Here is a 19,243-nt window from a genome sequence, read left to right on the forward strand (position 1 = left end):
GACAGATTTTCTGGGTTTTCTCCCATAGCTAATAAGCTTCAGATATGAGGCATCAGGGACCTACCTTTCACCTCCTCCCATTGGCTACACTCCATAGGAGAGCATTGTCTAGGGACCTTGTGGCTTTCACCTTTGAGGACATGGCAGTGGGATAAGTTGGTAGAGCCAAAAAGAAATTGCAGAGGTATTTCTCAAGGTTTTAATATGATGACCCCTGTTAAGATATTACATATATTATCAGAAAAGCACCTACAGTTTTTATCAGTTGCATTGTAAGAGGTGTTTATGAAACTTTACTGACTGTGAGGTCTGCTATTTACTGGAAAAATTAAAATCTGCTTAACACAAAAATTTATGTTAACCTGAATTTATATCCCAGAAACCAAATACTCCCATCAGTTACAGAATGAATGGCTGACAAAGTATACTTTACTTTATTTTTTAATATCTCATATTTCCAGTTTTCACCCTCATGTCTGGTTGCAAGCTGTTACAGGAAATTATTTTTACTTCTAGCAATATGATTGTGAATTTCATAGTGTATCTTACATTCACTAGGGATTAAATGTGAGAGACAGTTCTAAATAGAGGGCAGTTTGGACTGAGCTTTGTTTGTTAACTTACCATATTTACTCGAATCTAAGCCGCACTCGAATCTAAGCCGCACCTGAAAAATGAGACTCGAAATAACGGAAAAAAAAAGTTCCTGAATCTAAGCCGCACCTGAAATTTGAGACTCGAAATTCAAGGGGAGAGAAAAGTTTTAGGCCGCACCTCCAAATCGAAACAAAGTTGGTCCATTGTAATATGAGACACAATTTAGGTCGAATGAATGATGATACAGCTACAGTAGTTTGGTTCGAGTCGTAAGCTTAGCAGTTAAGCTTTACCAGGTAGTCATTGCTATGCGTCAGGCTCTCCGTCCGTATTTATATGGGTACCCTTTCTTTTTCACGTGCTTCGTCTGGTTTGAATCGATTGCTTATTTTGCTTTGATCTGATAAGTGCCGTTTTCTTTGTTATCGGTGTTTACGTCAGTCACTCTAAGCTGAAAATGCATTACTGTACAGTGTCATGCATTGTTTGTCGCATTCTGATAGTGCGTGTTTACGGCCTGTCGCCGCTCGCGGCATGGCTTGCTTTTGTGCGCGCTACCGCCGCTTACAATTAAAAAAAAGAGAGAAATCGTCTCATTAGCGAAACAATGGCAAGAGACTGCTATTTGTTGTTACTTACACTGCTGCTTTCTTTGATAATGATCAACAAGAACCAAATAATAGACTGCGTATGATAGAACATGTTCTGAACGAGAGTTAGGCGAAAATTTTTCTCTGTTTGAAAATCTTTGCGCCCGCTTCTTTAGTACATCAAATTCTGCACAGAAATTAGAGTCATCTTAGATTTAAAAATCTAGTCAGTTGCCGTGCTTCATTTCTGACTGTATCACTATTAGGCATAAGAATAATACGAATATAAACATGACACGATACGTATATTCTTCCATGTTTGCTATTGTCTCACTCAAGTTTCGTAGTTTATTAGGCAGACAGGATTTAAATGAGATAGTAGCAAACACGAAAGAATACATGGCAAAATGTTTATATTCGTTTTTTTCTTATGGTGAAGAGAATACTGCATGTGATTCACATTTCATCAGGTTCCTATTAGCAACCATCTATTCTCACAGGTAGGAAAAAATTCAGAACGTAAAGTTGGCCATATTGACAAACATCCCAAACAGTCTTGCCAGTCGGATTTTAGTAGTAAATTGTGCTACATTCGAAGATGAACAATACGGAATTTGTATTTGCTTCGTTGGATAATGTATGAAAATGCAGTGGTCGAAACTCGGGGCGGAGAAAAAAAGCTCGTCTTTCACCTTTTTTTTTTAATTTATTTACTGACGCAGAGGTTTTGGCGCCCGTATTTATCTTTGTGCCTACAAAGCATGCCTGTGTAGCGCTACATATATTCGACGGCAGAAGTTAGTTGTGGCGGCACCTACAACATTTTTCTGAACTTCCGCTTGCTTTGCACTCGATTCTAAGCCGCAGGTGGTTTTTTGGATTACAAAAACCGGGAAAAAAGTGCAGCTTAGATTCGAGTAAATACGGTATTTAAATCCTTGTGCCACCTTCATTTATTTTCCATCTGGATGCCTAGAAATTTCACATATGGAATTTTATTTATAGTATCCATATTTATGTCTACTTTTGGTACCTGTAAGTAAATAATGAAAGGAGTAAAAGTTGGGTTGAGTTATTGAGTGGTCTCCTGGCATATAAACAAGATTAAAAACATTCCAAGTTTATGGCTGATGTATTTTATCACAACTACCTAATATAGATATCATACCTACATTGTACTGGTGCTGTATCTCAACTAACGTGAGGGGTTGTGTCAGGTGGAGTTGGTGAGAATGGAAAGGAGGCTGCGACAGGGTAAGAGCAAAGGATGACTGATGGTTGTGAGGAAGAGGCAACAAGGGGCTGTGGTGAGCTTGCCATGGTGCAAGTACACACTGAAGAGTGACAGATTGGGAGACAGAACAAAGGAAGTGGAAGAAGACTGCAGACAGGTGTGTGTGTGTGTGTGTGTGTGTATGTGTGTGTGTGTGTGTGTGTGTGTGTGTGTGTGAGAGTTAAGTGGGGAGGGGGTGGGGAGAGGGGTGCATGAAGACAGATGTGGAGGTGCATGTGGGGCAGGGGTCAGTGAAGATCAAGGATGTGTTATAAGAAAAGTCCTTAATTCCCTTCAATGTAACTTAGAGAAACTGGTGTTGGTAATTGGAGGGAGGGGGGAGGGGGAGAAGGGTTGAATAAGATCTCAAATGTTTTGAAACAGCCACAGAACTCAAGTAAGAATACTGTAGTCAGTAGTGTTCTGCCACTGTGTGGTCAACACTGCTCTTGGTCACAGTTGGGTGGCAGCCATTCATTTCATTTAGGTGGACAGCTAGTCAGTGGTTATGCACACATAACTGAATGTGTAAGGTTACAGCAGAGCTGATATATGATCTGACTGATTCATAGCTGCCCTGTGTCCAGTGGTATAAGGTATGCCTGTGATGGGACAGAATGATACTGGATAATGATGAGGTTATTCATTTGCAGCTAGTTTTTGAGCATGGTTGGGCAATTACTGGCATATGTGGATATGGTTGGAATGATCTGTTTTGCAGACTAGCTTTCAAGGGGACCACCTGTCTGTGAAGGTCTTAATAAGACCTTCAACATGATGCCAAAGGATTACTAGTCACTACGATGTGCTGCCCATGGGTGGCCATACAATATTGTAAGGACTTTTTATCATAGAAGGGTTAACAGTTATCAAAAGGGTGTCACTGCTGATGGTTAGTGGGCTTCTTATGGGCAAAAGTTTTAATAGAGCAATTGGAGATGTGTAACTTCATATCCAGGAAAGTGACATGATGGGTTGAAGGAGATCAGGTGAAGTGGATGAGAGAGAACGTGTTGAGTCTGAGGACAGATGGGATGAACTGAGCTGGACTATGGCTTTAGGATACTGAGTGGCTTGGAAAGGTTCCTCTAGATGGCCCACCAATAAGTTTCCATATAACACTGCCAGGTGGAGCCCATGGCTGTGGGAGGCCATGCATGTGGGAGCTGTGTGTGTATGAACGTGAATGTGTTTTTATAAATTTAAAGGAGGACTTTGATACCTTAATCTACTTGTAAATGTACCTATCTGCTGCTCAGTGATGTGATGTTGTGGGTCTAGAGTTGGTATGTTATTGGGAGAAGTAGTGTTCGACTGTGGCAGTGCCTTGGGAATGAGGATATTGGTGTACAGGGTAACAAATTAAAACTGACTTCCAAAAGAAGGTCATAATAATTTGCTCTAAAAATCAATTTTTAAAAAAATTATGTAACTATCACATGGATTGCAAGCAGTTATTCAGCATGGCATTGATTCATAGAGTTGTTTGATGTCCTTCAGAGGGATATTGTGAAAAGTTCTGTCCAGTTGCCACCTTAGACTCTCAAAATCCTGGGATGGTTGGAGGGTCCTGTCCACAATGCTCCAAATGATCTCAGTTCGGGAGAGATACAGAGATCTTGTTGGCCAAGGTAAGTTTAGCAACCAGGAAGACAAATGGCATAGAAACTCTTGTCGGTTGCAGGCAGGCATTATCTTGCTGAAATGTAAGCCCAGGACAGCTTGCCATGAAAGGCAGCAAAATGGGGCATAAAATATTGTCACTGTGCCACTGAGCTGTAAGGCTGCTGTGGATGACAACCAAAGAAGTATGGCTATAAAAAGAAATGGCATCCCAGACCGTCATTCATGGTTGTTGGGCTGTATGGAGGGTGATAGTCATGTTGGTATCCTACCACTGTCCAGGTTGTCTCCAGACATGTCTTTGGTCTGGCATCTCTCTGACTGAAGTAGAATTGTCTTTAATGATGAGTCCCTCCTCACACAGAGCCCTGATGACCATTGAAGATGTCTCTGGAGATGCCCAGCCAGGAATGATGATCTGGGCGCCATTTCTTTTCATATCAGGACTGCTTTGGTTGCCATATTTGGCAGCCTTACAGCACAGCAGTACAATAATGATATTCTATGCAATGTTTTGTTGCCCTTCATGACAAGCTATCCTGGGTTTACATTTCAGCAACATAATGCCTCCTGAACATTGTGAGAGTTTCTACATCGCGCAGTCATGATTACCAAATCCTAACTTAGCCAGCAATATCACCAGATCTCTCACCAGCTGAGAATGTTAGGAGAATTATGGGCAGGGGCCTCAGCCATCTCAGGATTTTGGTGATCTAACATGGCAATTGGACACAATTTAGCACGATATCCCTCAGGGTGACATCCATCAACTCTGTCAATTAATGCCAAGCTGAATACATAAACACCAAAGGTGCAACAATGCATTACTGACTTGCTCAGTTTGTGAAGCTCTTTCTCTTGAATAAAATATCCTATTGCTCTGAAATTGCAATTATTTGTTTTTGTGTAAATGTAAATCACATTTCCTGATTTTCATCCCATTCAGATAAACCCTACCTGATGTGTCCCTTTTTTGTCTGAGAGTGTAATAATTAATGAAAAACTTATAAATATTCAGCAAGTAACCATATTTACAAGTTAATTTGTGATGTGAATATAAAATGAGTTGTTCCACGTCATTTTGATTTATCATGCAAAAAATGATCCATGGAACTTGAAACTAACAAACTGACCCTGAGATAGACTGTGAGATAGGAGATAGGAGAAATTAATAAACTCATACACAATCCTAGCAAGAGTTTGTTGACAGATTTGGAAAGTGAGGAAGACAGCATTCCCTTCAAGGATTTGGAAGGAGTGGTAAAATTTTGGTGAAGCAAAAATCCAAGCAACATGGGCATAAAAGAGGACTGACCAGATTAAGGCTTTCTAAGTGTGAAGCATGACGGAGGGATGCAATCCCCTTATGCACAGGATACCTCTATTCCTTGAGTAATCCATGGCTTCTGTGTAGGCTTTGCTCTAACCTTGGTTAGGCTGTCTGACATGACTCATGGCCTGACCTAAACTTCCATACATCATCAAACACATGTCTACAACCTGCACTTGTACATCCATTATGTATATTCCTATCCAGGGGACTATCTTTAGTCTATCATGGGCATTTTGTTGGTTGGTTAGTATGTGTGGTTTCCATCTTAGCTTGTGGTGAAGATCTCTTCTGAGGTATCTTAGTGTGAGAGTTGAGTGGATAGGATGGTTGTAGATGGTCCTTGAGGGAGAAGTCATGTGAGGGAAGCTGTGGATGAGTCATTGTAATAATTATTGCCTGTGTCTGGAAAGTTTGGTTTTAAGGAGACACTTAATGCACAAATAGGTAAACTGGTTAAGTCAGAGTTGAAAGGATCAGTGGAGTTTCTGGAGCATTCAGTACACCGAAAGGTAGGCAATATTATTGATGTATTGCAGTGGATTGGGAGATGTGAAAACTAGTGTTGTTTGTGATTACGTAGAATGGATGGTTGGTTGGAAAATATGTAATAAAGTAAACAGAGTTTATTTTAGGTAAATACATCTTAAGTCTGAAATTGAGACCGTAATGCCAACACAGCCATATGCTTTCTCAAGTCAAAGACCACAAAGATGCAGATCTATGATAATTGAGTTGGTGGGATGGGAGATGGATAACATACAAGAGCTGGTAGTCAAAGAAAAAGTTGGAATGAAAGCTACACAGGTTGATAGTGAGAGGTAGTTGCTAGTTTTGGTACTAATGTATGCTTAGGAGAGGATAGATTTGAAGACCTTACTAACATTGCTATGAGGCTGATAGTTGATAGGAGGAGCTGTCACTGGCAGAATTGTTGAGTTTAGCAAAATGTAGGATATAGGAAATTTCCCACACCTAAAGATAGTAGCTTGTGTGAAAGATTGGATTATAAACATTGACAAGGATTTGTAGGAAGGATTGTGGGCATTCTCTTACATACTGATAGGTAATACAGTCATGACCAGGAGGTACATTTCATTTTTCATATAATGTTTGTATTATGTCTTGTGATGTGTTTTGTGTATTAAGATATGTTTGTGGTATGATACCAGAGTGCCTGAGTGACTTTCAATTCAAATGTCTCCCCTGGATAGGAATATACATAATGGATGTACAAGTGCAGGTTGTAGACATGTGTTTGATGATGTATGGAAGTTTAGGTCAGGCCATGAGTCATGTCAGACAGCCTAACCAAGGTTAGAGCAAAGCCTACACAGAAGCCATGGATTACTCAAGGAATAGAGGTATCCTGTGAAACAAAAAGAAAACTGTATCTGTCAATCCGAAACAGTTCTGATGTTGATGCTATAGCACATTACAAGAAATACTGCAAAATATTAAAGACTGTTATACAGACATCAAAGCAAATATATTACAAGGAAAAGATAGTCATATCAGAGAACAAAATAAAGACAATATGGGATATAGTGAAGGAGGAGACCAGTAGAACCAGATGTGAAAAGGGACAAATAGCTTTAAGAGTAAATAATACATTGGTGACAGACATGTATAGTGTTGCAGAACTTTTTAACAAACATTTTATAACTGTTACTGAAAATATGGGGTTGTCAGGTTCTGTAGATGCTGCTATGGAATACCAGACCAGACACTTCAAGTAACTTCCATAATACGAATTTGACCCTCACTACCCCAGCAGAAATAATGTCCATCATAAAATCTTTAAAATCAAAAACATCTAGTGGGTATGATGAAAATTAAAGAATGTGATTCTGAGTTAAGTAACATATTAAACTATCTGTGTAACCAGTCATTTATCAGTGGAATGTTTCCTGAATGGTTGAAATATGCTGAAGTTAATCCACTGTTTAAGAAGGGAGATAAAGAAATAGCATCAAATTTCCATCCAAATTCACTTTTGCCAGCATTCTCAAAAAATTTACAAAAATTAATGTGCAATTGGCTTTATAACCATCTTATCTCAAATAACATGCTGTCAAAGTCACAGTTCAGATTTCTAAAGGGTTCTGATATTGAGAAGGCTATTTACACTTACAGTGAAAATGTGCTTAACTCATTAGACAAAAAATTGCAGGCAGCCGGTATATTTTGTGATCAGTCAAAGGCATTTGACTATGTATATCACAATATCTTTTTAAGTAAATTAGAATATTATGGTGCAACAGGAAATGCTGCAGAATGGTTCAAATCTTATATCTCTGGCAGGAAACAAAAGGTGTTATTAGGAAAGAGACATGTATTAAGCTATCAGGCATCATCCAAGTGGGAACTAATTACATGTGGGGGTCCCACAAGGTTCCATTTTAGGGCGCTTACTTTTTCTTGTGTATATCAATGACCTTTCATCAGAAACATTACCAGATGCCAAGTTCGTTTTGTTTGCCGATGATACAAACTTTGCCATAAATAGCAAATCAAGTGTAGTCTTAGAAAGATTGGCTAATAAAATATTTGTGGACATTAATCACTGGTTCCTAGCCAATTCTTTGTCAATAAACTATGAAAAAACACACTACATGCATTTCAGAACTTGTAAGGGGTGTCCCACGAGTATATGCCTAACATACGATGACAAGCAGATAGAAGACGTGGACAGTGTTAAATTCTTGGGATTACAGCTTGATAATAAATTCAACTGGGAGGAGCACACCACAGAACTGCTGAAGCATCTTAACAGGTCTCTATTTGCAATGCGAATTGTGTCAGACGTAGGGGATATAAAAATGAAAAAGCTGGCATACTATCCTTACTTTCATTCCATAATGTAATATGGGATTATTTTTTGGGGTAATTCATCAAGTCAAGCTAAAGTTTTCCGGGCACAAAAATGTGCAGTAAGAGTTATATGTGGTGTGAACTCAAGAACATCCTGCAGAAGCCTGTTTAGGGAACTAGTGATACTAACTACTGCTTCCCAATGTATTTATCCCTTAATGAAATTTGTCATTAAAAATATATCACTTTTTCAAACAAACAACTCAATTCATGGAGTCAATACTAGAAATAAGAATAATCTTCACAAGGATTTAAAGTCACTTACTCTTGTACAAAAAGGTGTGCACATTTTCAATAACTTGTCAGCAGCAATAAAAAGCTTAACAACCAATGAAATTCAGTTTAAGAGAAGCCTAAAGGATTTGTTGGTGGCCAACTACTTCTACTCCATTTATGAATTTCTCAGTAAACCATATATATAACTTCTGCACAATTTCAGTACAGTAATGTGTTCATTTTAAATAAGTGTGTGTGTGTGTGTGTAAGTACAATCTAACTTCTGCACCATTTCAGTGCAGTAATGTGATCATTGTAAATAAGTATTATAGTAGTTCTACCACATGTTTATTACCTTATAAATGAAAAAAAAACTTTTTTACTTCAAATTCAGTGCATTAGTGTTTGTATAATGATTCTTTCATATAGTGTTCATTAAAAAAATGACGATCATTCCACTTGGGACCTGTGGAATGGTACATTAGCTTATTTATTTGAGTTGTAAATATTTGTCATGTATTATTGTTTTTCTGACATGCTCTACATCCTGGAGGACCTCCTCACTACGGATCAATTGGGATGAAAGTAAATGTAATCTAATCTAATCTAATCTAAACAGTAAGACGACCACTTGCAATAAGCGGAAATTCTGGGTTTGAGTCCCAGCCCAACACAAATTTTTGTTGTTGACATTTCATTATACAGCTGATAGTTGGTTGTCTATATTTGCTACTGAGAATACATTTCATATATGTATGTGTTGTGTGGTCAATGTATTAAAACTTAAGAGCAGAAGGTGCAACAATGGCATCAAGGATTTTAGAAAATAAGGAATAATCAAACTAAGGGTCATCATCAGGGACTGGAACAATATCTGAGAGATAGGATGAAAAGTCTTTAGCTTTATTTAGGTTGTTAGGAAATGCATGATTGTTGCACGGGATTGGGTAGTATGGTCTAAGAATGTTACCAGTGGGGTGATTGAAGGCTTTCTAGCACATAGAAGAGTTTAAGGGGAGTGTAGTGTTCAGGTTGCAGTATACTCAATGCATTTTGTTGCATTTAGTATACATTGATCAATCAATTGAACTCATAGACAAGATGTAGAGCTCAAAAGGCTTTGTGGAGCAATAAAGATAAATTGGTTTGAATGGGATGTGGGAAGGTAGGTGATCTGATAAAGTCTGTTCGAAGAAGGAAGATGCATTAAGGATTTCATCACAGTGTTCATTGGATAAAGGATGGCTTTCAATTTGAGAGTAGTATTGGATAAGTTTCAGATTGGTGTTGAGGCTGGAAATGTGTGGATATGAGGCATTCTGTATGGCCCAGTTACTAGAATGTAACATCACAAAAGATATGAAATGGAATGAGCATATAAGGTCAGTAGTAGGGAAGATGAGCATTAACTTCATTTTATTGGGAGAATTCTAGGAATGTGTAGCTCATCTGTAAAGGAAACTGTGTATAGAACAATAGTACGACACATTCTTGAGTAATGCTTGAGTGTAAGGGATTCTCACCACGTTGGGTTAAAAGGAGACATCAAAGTAATTCAGAGGTGTGCAGCTAGATTTGTTACTGGTAGGCTTGATCAACATGCAAGTGTTAAAAAAAAAGCTTCATGAACTCAAATGGGACTACCTTAATTGAAGGCAATGTTCTTTTCACAAAACACTATTGACATAATTTAGAGAACCGGCATTTGTGGCTGACTGCAGAATGGTTTTACCACTACCAATGTACATTTTGTATAAGGGCGATGAAGACAAGAAAAGAGAAACTAGACTTGTATGGAGGCATATAACCAATTGTTTTCCCTTGCTCCATTTGTGAGTGGAACAGGAAAGGGAATGACTAGTAGTGATACAAGGTACCCTCCGCCATGCACCATATTGTGGCTTGTAGTGTATGTATGTAGATGTAGTTGTAGATAAGTATTCACTTTCAATAGGATCAAGGACATCTACACTGATGTGCCTAACGAAGTTACAGGATGTTAGGACAACATCAGGAATGGGTATGCTGTCTGAATTCACCAACTATGAAGCTAATACTTATATAGAGAATGCCACATCTTCTAATGTGGCAGAGAAGTCTCCTCTGAGATCAACACAACCCTACCTGTTGGTTTCTTCTTGGTGATAATAGTGTAATCACACAACTGTCAACCTTCAAATATGTTGGGTTTATTTAGAGTGAAGTTAACAGTTTGGAGTTCTCAACACCTTTAAGAAGTCACACCACAGATAGCAGGTCCTCTGGCTGAAAGAGGCAGTATTACACCTCATGAAAGTGCACAGTTTGCAGTAAACTGAAGAGCCAAAGAAACTGGTACACCTGCCTAATATCGTGTAGGGCCCCCGCGAGCAAGCAGAAGTGCCACAACATGATGTGGCATGGACTCGTCTAATGCCTCAAGTAGTGCTGGAAGGAACTGACACCATGAATCCTGCAGGGCTGTCCATGAATCTGTAAGTGTACGAAGTGGTGGAGATCTCTTCTGAACAGCATGTTGCAAGGCATCCCAGATATGCGCAATAATGGTCATGTCCAGGGGGTTTGGTGGCCAATGAAAGTGTTTAAACTCAGAAGAGTGTTCCTGGAGTCACTCTGTACCAGTGCTGGATGTGTGGGGTGTCACATTGTCCTGCCGGAGGCCGAAGTCCATCGGAATGCACAATGGACATGAATCGATGCAGGTGAGCAGACAGGATGCTTATGTATGTGTCACCTGTTGGTGTTGTATCTAGACCTACTAGGGGTCCCATATCACTCCATTTGCTCATGCCCCACTCCATTACAGAGCCTCCACCAGCTTGAACAATCCCCTGCTGATGTGCAGGGTCCATCGATTCATAAGGTTGTCACAATACCTGTACGTGTCCATCCACTCGATACAATTTGAAACAAGGCTTGTCTGAGCAGCCAACATGTTTCCAGTCATCAACAGTCCAATGTTGGTGTTGATGGGCCCAGACAAGGCATAAAGCTTTGTGTTGTGCAGTCATCAAGGGTAAACAAGTGGGCCTTCAGCTCTGAAAGCCCATATCAATGATGATTTGTTGAATGGTTCACATGCTGACACTTGTTAATCACCCAGCATTGAAATCTGAAGCAATTTGCAGAAGGGTTACACTTCTGTCATGTTTAATGATTCTCTTCAGTCATCATAGGTTCTGTTCTTGCAGGATATTTTTCCGACCACAGCGATGTTGGAGATTTGATGTTTTACTGGATTCTTGACATTCACAGTACACTCATGAAATAGTCATATAGGAAAATACCCACTTCTTTGCTACCTCGGAGATGCTGTGTCCCATTGCGCTGACTATAACATCGTGTTCAAACTCACTTAAATCTTGATAACCTGCCATTGTGGCAGCAGTAATTGATCTAACAACTTTGCCAGACACTTGTTGTCTCATATAGGTGTTGCAAACCACAGTGCCATATTCTGCCTGTTTATGTATATTTGTATTTGTATACACATGCCTATACCAGTTTCTTTGGCATTTAAGTGTATGATATGTACATTCTCACAAAATACTTCCATAATGTCTTGGAGGATATTTACATTAGTGTCTTTTCATTAAAACATATTTCAATGATGAATTCACCAATGATTCCACATCACACATTTACAGTCCATTGTTGCTCAAATTTGAATCATACGAATCAGTGACAATTTGCTACTATATCTGTAAATTTATGTATCCTCAGAATGTGAACTTAGCTATGTCAGCAAGAGAAGGATGTTGATAATTCAGGAGAAAGTGGAGAATATGCTGTAAGATGACATCATTGAACCCTCAGAGTTCTTGGTCCTCATGTGGTCCTCTTGAAGAAAAAGAATGGCACATGGCACTTCTGGCATATTTATTGATGAGTGAACAAAATCATGAAAAAAGACGTCTACCCATTGCTCTCATCACAGACACTCTAGACTGCTTGAACTGTGCTAAATATTTCTCAACTATGGACATGTAGCAGGCTACTGGCAAAACAAAGTTGACACGGATGACCTGGAAAGGCTTCCTTAATAACATATGATAGCACTCATGAGCTTGATAGTTGCACTGTCTGGACTATGGAACAACCCAGACACCTCCGAGTATGTTATGGACAACTTGCTTTGGCACCTTAAATGGACCCTGTGCCTTTGCTGTGGGGATGACACTGTCATTTGTTTTGAAGACCTCTGAGGAACATCTAAGTTGACTGACAACTGTGTTAAGCCGCATTTACACTGGCTACGGGACCACATGACAATTGGAGTTTTTTAATTTATTATACTAATGATGGATGAAGTTCAGAAATCACATATCAATTACCCACATCAGTTAGATACAATGTTCACAATGTCTCAAGAAAATTGCCATTTAAGTTTTCCAACCACCTTTAATATGCTGCAGTAAGATCAGTTTTCTGATGAGTAGTGTGTCTTCACAATAGAGTGCTCGATTATCAAGTAGAGGGCTTAGGTCTGATTCCCAATAGATTCAAATTTTCCAAAAACGGTGTGTGTTTGACAACCATTTCCATGAGGCATAAAATACATAAACATGGAAAAACACGGGTAGCGCTTCAGGATGGTAGCTGCTGGATTGAGTCTTGTTTAGGTCATTATTTTATTTTATTTTATTTTCAATTCAGTTCAAAAAGCTAAATCATTTAAATATAAAATACTTCAAAACTATGCTAATTAACACATATTTAATTGTCTTCTTATTTCTAATTATGTATCCTACACAAAAATCCAGTTTTAATTCTAGATATAAACAATTAATTACTGCTCTTTTATAAATGATTGTCAATCAACTTTGTTTAAAACAACATTACAAATTAAATTTTTTATGTACTTTATGCTTGGAGAACATCTATGAGGAAATAAATGCAGGTCCCCCCAGTAGCAAGGGAGTACTCCACTACAGAGCTACAATGGTTGTCAAAGTTTGTCCTTAATTTAGTGTAGAAAAGATAGTCAGAAAACTTCAATGTCGACTTTCTTGAGAATTTTTTAGAGTTTTGTCGAACTTTTTTGGATGCTTGATATTTGAGTTCTGAACTTCATGTACCATAAATATAAAAATTATATAACAATCCAATTGCTGTGTGCTCTCTTTGTGAGTGTAAAAATGTGTTTCTGTTCACAACATTGTTTGAGAAATTTTTCCATCAAAGTTAGAAACATGTTGGCAACGATGTTTTTTGTTCATGTGCCTGTCTATACTAGTGACAAACATTTCTATGTTATTTATTCACATAATCTACTATGATGAACTAGCACCAAACTATTCATATTGTGTATTAGCATCAAAATCTATGCTATGATAGGTGAAGAGCAAGAATTAATCATATGTGGTGCTGCATTAATAATATTCAACGAAATAAGTAGATGAAGAAAAAAATGTAGTTGTCATTGGTTCAACCCCCCTTCCCCTTAAAATGATGAAAAGAAAAAAAGTTTGTTGCTTGTCACATTTTTACTGTATAATTATAGGAGTACTTCAGTATCACACGTAACATTTTAATGTATTATTTTTTTTACTACTGATTCTATTCACAACACAGTTTGCAGAAAGTATCCACATATACAATTGAATGTGCCTGCAAAATTATATCACTGTGTGACTCATAGTTCAGGTCTGGGCCGACGAGAAAAATAGTTCATGGTAGGTATGTCACAGCATGTGACACTGCAGGTTTTACAAGTGCCGGCAGCCATCTCTGATGGTGAATGAATAACTATTCAGATGAGTTTAATAATTCTTGGCTGTGTGCTTCAGTGCATGCAAGCTCTTGATAGCACATGACAAAGTTAAGATCTTTAGTGGGTACCATTTAAATAACATACTGATTTCCCATGGGCCCTGCTTGGAGCCAAGCGTTCACAAAGTATGGCAGACAATCCAACTAGTGCGATGTCAAAAGTTTGTTGCAGGGCGCATAATTTTTGCAGGCCACAGTTCAAGAGATGTGACATCAAAGACATTTAGATGCATGAAAACTTTGCTTTTGCTTGAAATGCAGTGCTAATTACACAAACTATATGCAATAATTGTTTGATAATGGGAGCACTATGCATCTTCCAACAAATTTTAAGCATAATTTCAAACCTTTTCTAAGCTTTTTCTTGCTTACATGCTTAAAGTCAAATATTTAACACATTACCAGTATAGTAACTAATTTGTAAAGTAATCAGATGTTTGAAGAGAGATTGAGTCTTTAAAGAATCAGAGGTTTACTGGCACCATAGATGATGTGGCGGGAATGACATACAGCGTGAGCTGAATCTGGAAGATGATTCTGATGTTCATAACTTGACTAGGATGTCACCATCCAGTTTTGAAATTCTAATGAGTGTTATAGGGCCATTTCTTAAAAAAAAGACATACATTTCAGAAAAGCAATTCATGTAAGGTATGCTGTTACTCTTCAGATCTGGCAACAGGATCTGAAGGATGCCTATCAAAACTTGCATCTTTATACTAAATATCAAAGCCAGCCATATCTCAAATAGTTCCTGCTGTTTGTGAAGTAGGTCAGAAAAGAAACAAACACTAGCCCTGCAAAGCAGCATTTCATGGGTAAAAGACCAGAAATAGTATTTCTCTGGTCTGTACCAACACAGTGACCGAACACTGTTTTTGTGCTCCCAACCTGTTAAGAACATTGGTAGCCCAGCATTAGCCATGAACAATGTTGGGTATATTGCTGCAGAACATGTTTTGAACTTAGTGTAAAGGCACCTTTAAGGTGTATTCATGTTGTAGGCCTCCACCTAAATCCAAAAAAGTGTCTCTTTGTTGCACAAGAAATGAAAATTTTGGAGCACCCAGTTAATGGTGATGGTGTCCATTCTGATCCAGATAAAATAAGAGCAGTCACAGATTATCTGAACCCTAGGGTGCAGTTGTGATGTGAGAAGTTTTCTTGGGAAGTGCTCACACTGCTGATGACTTATAAAGGACTACTGCAAGGAGGCACATGTGTTGCAAGAACTAATGCACAGGGTCACCAAATTTTCCTGGAACAAGATGCAACAAGGATCTTTCCTTGTCCTTAAGGAGGCACTAACGTCTTCTCCAGATCTAGCACTGTGTGATGAGAATGCCAAGACAGAACTTCACTCCACGGATGAGGTTATGGGACGAATGCAGCTCTAGTGCTAATTAGGAAAGTGCTGAAATGATGGCAGCTTACACATCATATTACTCTCCAAGTCTACAACTGGGAAAGAATACATTGCAGTTGTTTAGGCCATCAGGAGATTCTAACCACATTTATTTGGCAAACTATTCACTATTATGATGTACCATAAATCTCTATATCGGATGATGTAGCCCAACGACTGCATCATTTTTGGAGTGCAATGTCACAGTGGTATACAAAAGTGGACATAAGCACGAGGATGCCAACTGCTTTTCAAGGAATCCTTCAGTGGAACACAGTAGTGTGGATGAAATCCCAGTGATTACTGCAGTCAATGATATTGCTACTAAATGGAGAGAAGATCCAACACTACTGAAAACCATAGAGGGCCTGGAGGAGGAGGATGCAACTGAAGAAGAATTCCAGTTAAGAAACAGAACATGGTATAAAGGAACTATGATCTGATAGGGTGTAAATGGTTGTTCATCATCCCAGGTCAACTACAACCAACTATCCTGAAGTCTTTCTATGATGTTCCAATATCTGGTCACCTGGGATTTGTGACGATTCTAGACAGAATCAGATGCAGTTATCAAGGCTGAGTTACCTACTGATCTTACCAAAGGTGCTCCAACGGCCAAAACTCCAAAAATTGGAAGGTTACTTGTAGAAGACATCATTTTGAAGCACAAAGCACCATGTGTGATGATTTCTGATCATGGAAGAGTTTTCCAGTCAATACTAGTATCAGAGGTAACAAGTTGCAACATTAGCTACAGTATGACAACTGCCTGCTACACAAGATAAGTGACGTTACATAACACTTTAATAGAACAATAGCAGATATAGTATTGATGTAATCAATGGTGAATATAGAGAATGGGATACAAAACTGCCCAGCATGACACTTGTGTACAATACGCTTCACAGCTGTGATGCTCTAACAACAGTGGATACACTGTTCACATTTCAACCAGATGATACTCAGGATGACTACATGAAACACTTAATCATCAGAGCTGAAGAAGCAAAGAGCTGGCTCACATACTTACCCTGGATACCTGAGAGGAGGACCTACAGTGCTGTAACACCATGCACCAGCCAGTGAAACACATCTTAAGAGACCTGGTATAGATTTTTATGCCTGTGCAAAAAGTAGAACTATCAAAAAGTTACTGAAATGCTACTTTGTGCTGTATCATCTCTTTCATCACTTGTCTGACTTCACAGTTGAAGTTGAGAAGTATAAACCTTCACTGAGAAGACGAAAGTGCAGAGACAGCAACCATGTCCTCCTTATGGAGTCATACTACAATCCTTAGGCACTCATCAATGAATAGGAGTTCCTGTTTGAGGCAACTGAAGACCCACGCAAAGATCACAAAGCTTCAGTATGAGGGGCTACCCCCAATGCTAATCATGGTGAAGAGCATGTGATGACACAACTAGAACATGAGGATCCACGAGTGCTGCCATACAGAGGACCATTGACATAATCTAGATTCAATGTGCTGCAGTTGGCTCCACTGAGTACTTCTGAAACAGCAAGTCATCATTTCTACAGGAGAAGGAGCAATGCTGTGAGTTGTGTTGCATGCAGCATGGCATAGCCTTTAACATTGCTGGTTCATTTGCTGTGGGTTGCCAGTTCAAACACAACCACCAGTAATTATTTTTTATTTAGTGTTTATCACTGCTGGAATGTTCTCAGAATTTATTGTTTGGTATTATGGAATATTCAATATTTATATAAATAGCAATAGTCTCCATCCAGGAGTAAGATCTATTATGTCTGTAGGTTGGTGTCTACAAAAATATGCTTTCAGCACTAATGTCGTAATTCATTAATGACCCGGTTTTCAGATTTGGACTCAATTGTAGTTACAACATGACAATATGGCAGTGAAGGCAAAGGAAACAAAATTAAGATGAAAATATTAGAAAAATTAAGTAATTTTACAATTCTATTGATTTTCCAATGGCTAGTTAATATAAAACTGTTTGAAAAGGCTTATTAGTTAGGAATAAAATTTTGGATACCCGAGAGTGGAAATTATGCTTCCCTCAGCAACATGCTGACAAGTAACTGATTGTTTACACAGAAGTTACAGGACTTATGAACCCAGAAAAATAATTGCAAAATTATGGAAAACAGTGATGTTAAAAAACTTATGGAGGAAGATGTGAGAAAGATTAGTGGCTTTCGATAAAAGACAGGGGTTAGAGCTTTAATAGTTCCCATAGAGAGCATAGTGCATTCTACATTATCTAGAACACCATGAGAGTTAGTAGCTGTTGACTTATTATGTCATTTGCTTATTCAAACAGGAATTGAAAACATTTTTGTAGAATACTGAATAACTTTTAAACATTTGTAAAACTGCACCCTATAAAAAGAGCTAATACAAAAACAGTAGTAGAGAAGCTACAACAAAACTGTTTCCCAGAGGTGAGGTTTCTTAAAGGGCACTATATCCATTAATAGTATACAATTAGTTTATGAGACATTTATGTAGTGCTAGTATATCCATAAAATAAAAATAAAAAAATAAATAAATAAAAACTTCTAATTGACTATTTATAAAAGTAACTTCTTACCTGTAATGACATTAATATCAGGAACATTGTCAGGTGACAGATCTACTGTTCTGGCATTGCGTTCAAATGCTTCTCTGAGTATCCTCTTCTTACTAGCTGAACCACATAATCTGTACAAGCCTGTATTGCAAAAGGGATGGAAAATGAATTGAAGGCAAGAAAAAAACAGGTAATTACTCATAAATGATTAATTACACAACTCATTCTGGTTACATATTTAAGATTAATATTTTTGCAGACACTACTAAATGTTATATTTTTTTGTTACTACAGCACTTCATATTTTAGGACTGCGTTAAACTGTATTCGTTATATGTAGTGCCATGTAGACAAGTCTCATTGTATACATTAAAGTTTTCTTTTTTAATTTAAAGAAGGGAATTAAATAAAGTTTGCTGTGATGAATTAATGGAATGATTAATCAATAATTACTTACAAATGAGGAAAAATAAGCTGATGATTATCAAATGACTGAGTTGGCATTACTCTTTTTGCATTCTCCCTCTTTTCTGAACATTCATGATATGTTTGTAGTGAATATTATTTAATACATTCCTCTTTATTTCTTTGGTATTAACCATTGGGCCATAATTTTCTTTGTTCTGGAGTAGTGTATAAAAACTTTCACATTAATTTTATTGTGAATATTTACAGGACTGTTAAGGGTAGTGTCGCATAAAAGTGGAATATTCTAAACCAACAAATAAAGGAAAGATAATATCATGGACTATACATTCAAGAATGAAAAGGTACATAATTTGAAATGCATAACAAAATGTAATACCCAAATGTTGATTATTATCATGACGTTTTCCAAACCTGCCTATGTGGAACCACATATTTTATTTACTGAGTTATTTATATGTCCACAGATTGAGTTATAATATTTTCTAGAGCTCTGGAACCTAGCTACTTTTGTGTGCTACCTTTATTTTTCTAAATATTACTCATTTACTTCTTTTTCTGCTAGGAATTACCATATTTCTT

The 19,243-nt window shown here is 37.9% G+C and overlaps 1 protein-coding gene across 1 annotated transcript in view; it reads right to left on the bottom strand.

Moving 5' to 3' along the window:
* The window catches only part of LOC126249701 (rho GTPase-activating protein 100F), a 405,508-nt gene that overhangs the window by 96,929 nt on the left and 289,336 nt on the right, over positions 1 to 19,243 (bottom strand). Inside the window, exon 14 of the mRNA XM_049951380.1 lies at positions 18,257 to 18,376. Within this exon, the coding sequence (XP_049807337.1) occupies positions 18,257 to 18,376 (120 nt within the window). The remainder of the gene's footprint in view (positions 1 to 18,256; positions 18,377 to 19,243) is intronic.

This window comes from Schistocerca nitens, chromosome 3, assembly GCF_023898315.1.
Source record: "Schistocerca nitens isolate TAMUIC-IGC-003100 chromosome 3, iqSchNite1.1, whole genome shotgun sequence".
In the NCBI taxonomy this organism is placed as follows: domain Eukaryota; kingdom Metazoa; phylum Arthropoda; class Insecta; order Orthoptera; family Acrididae; genus Schistocerca; species Schistocerca nitens.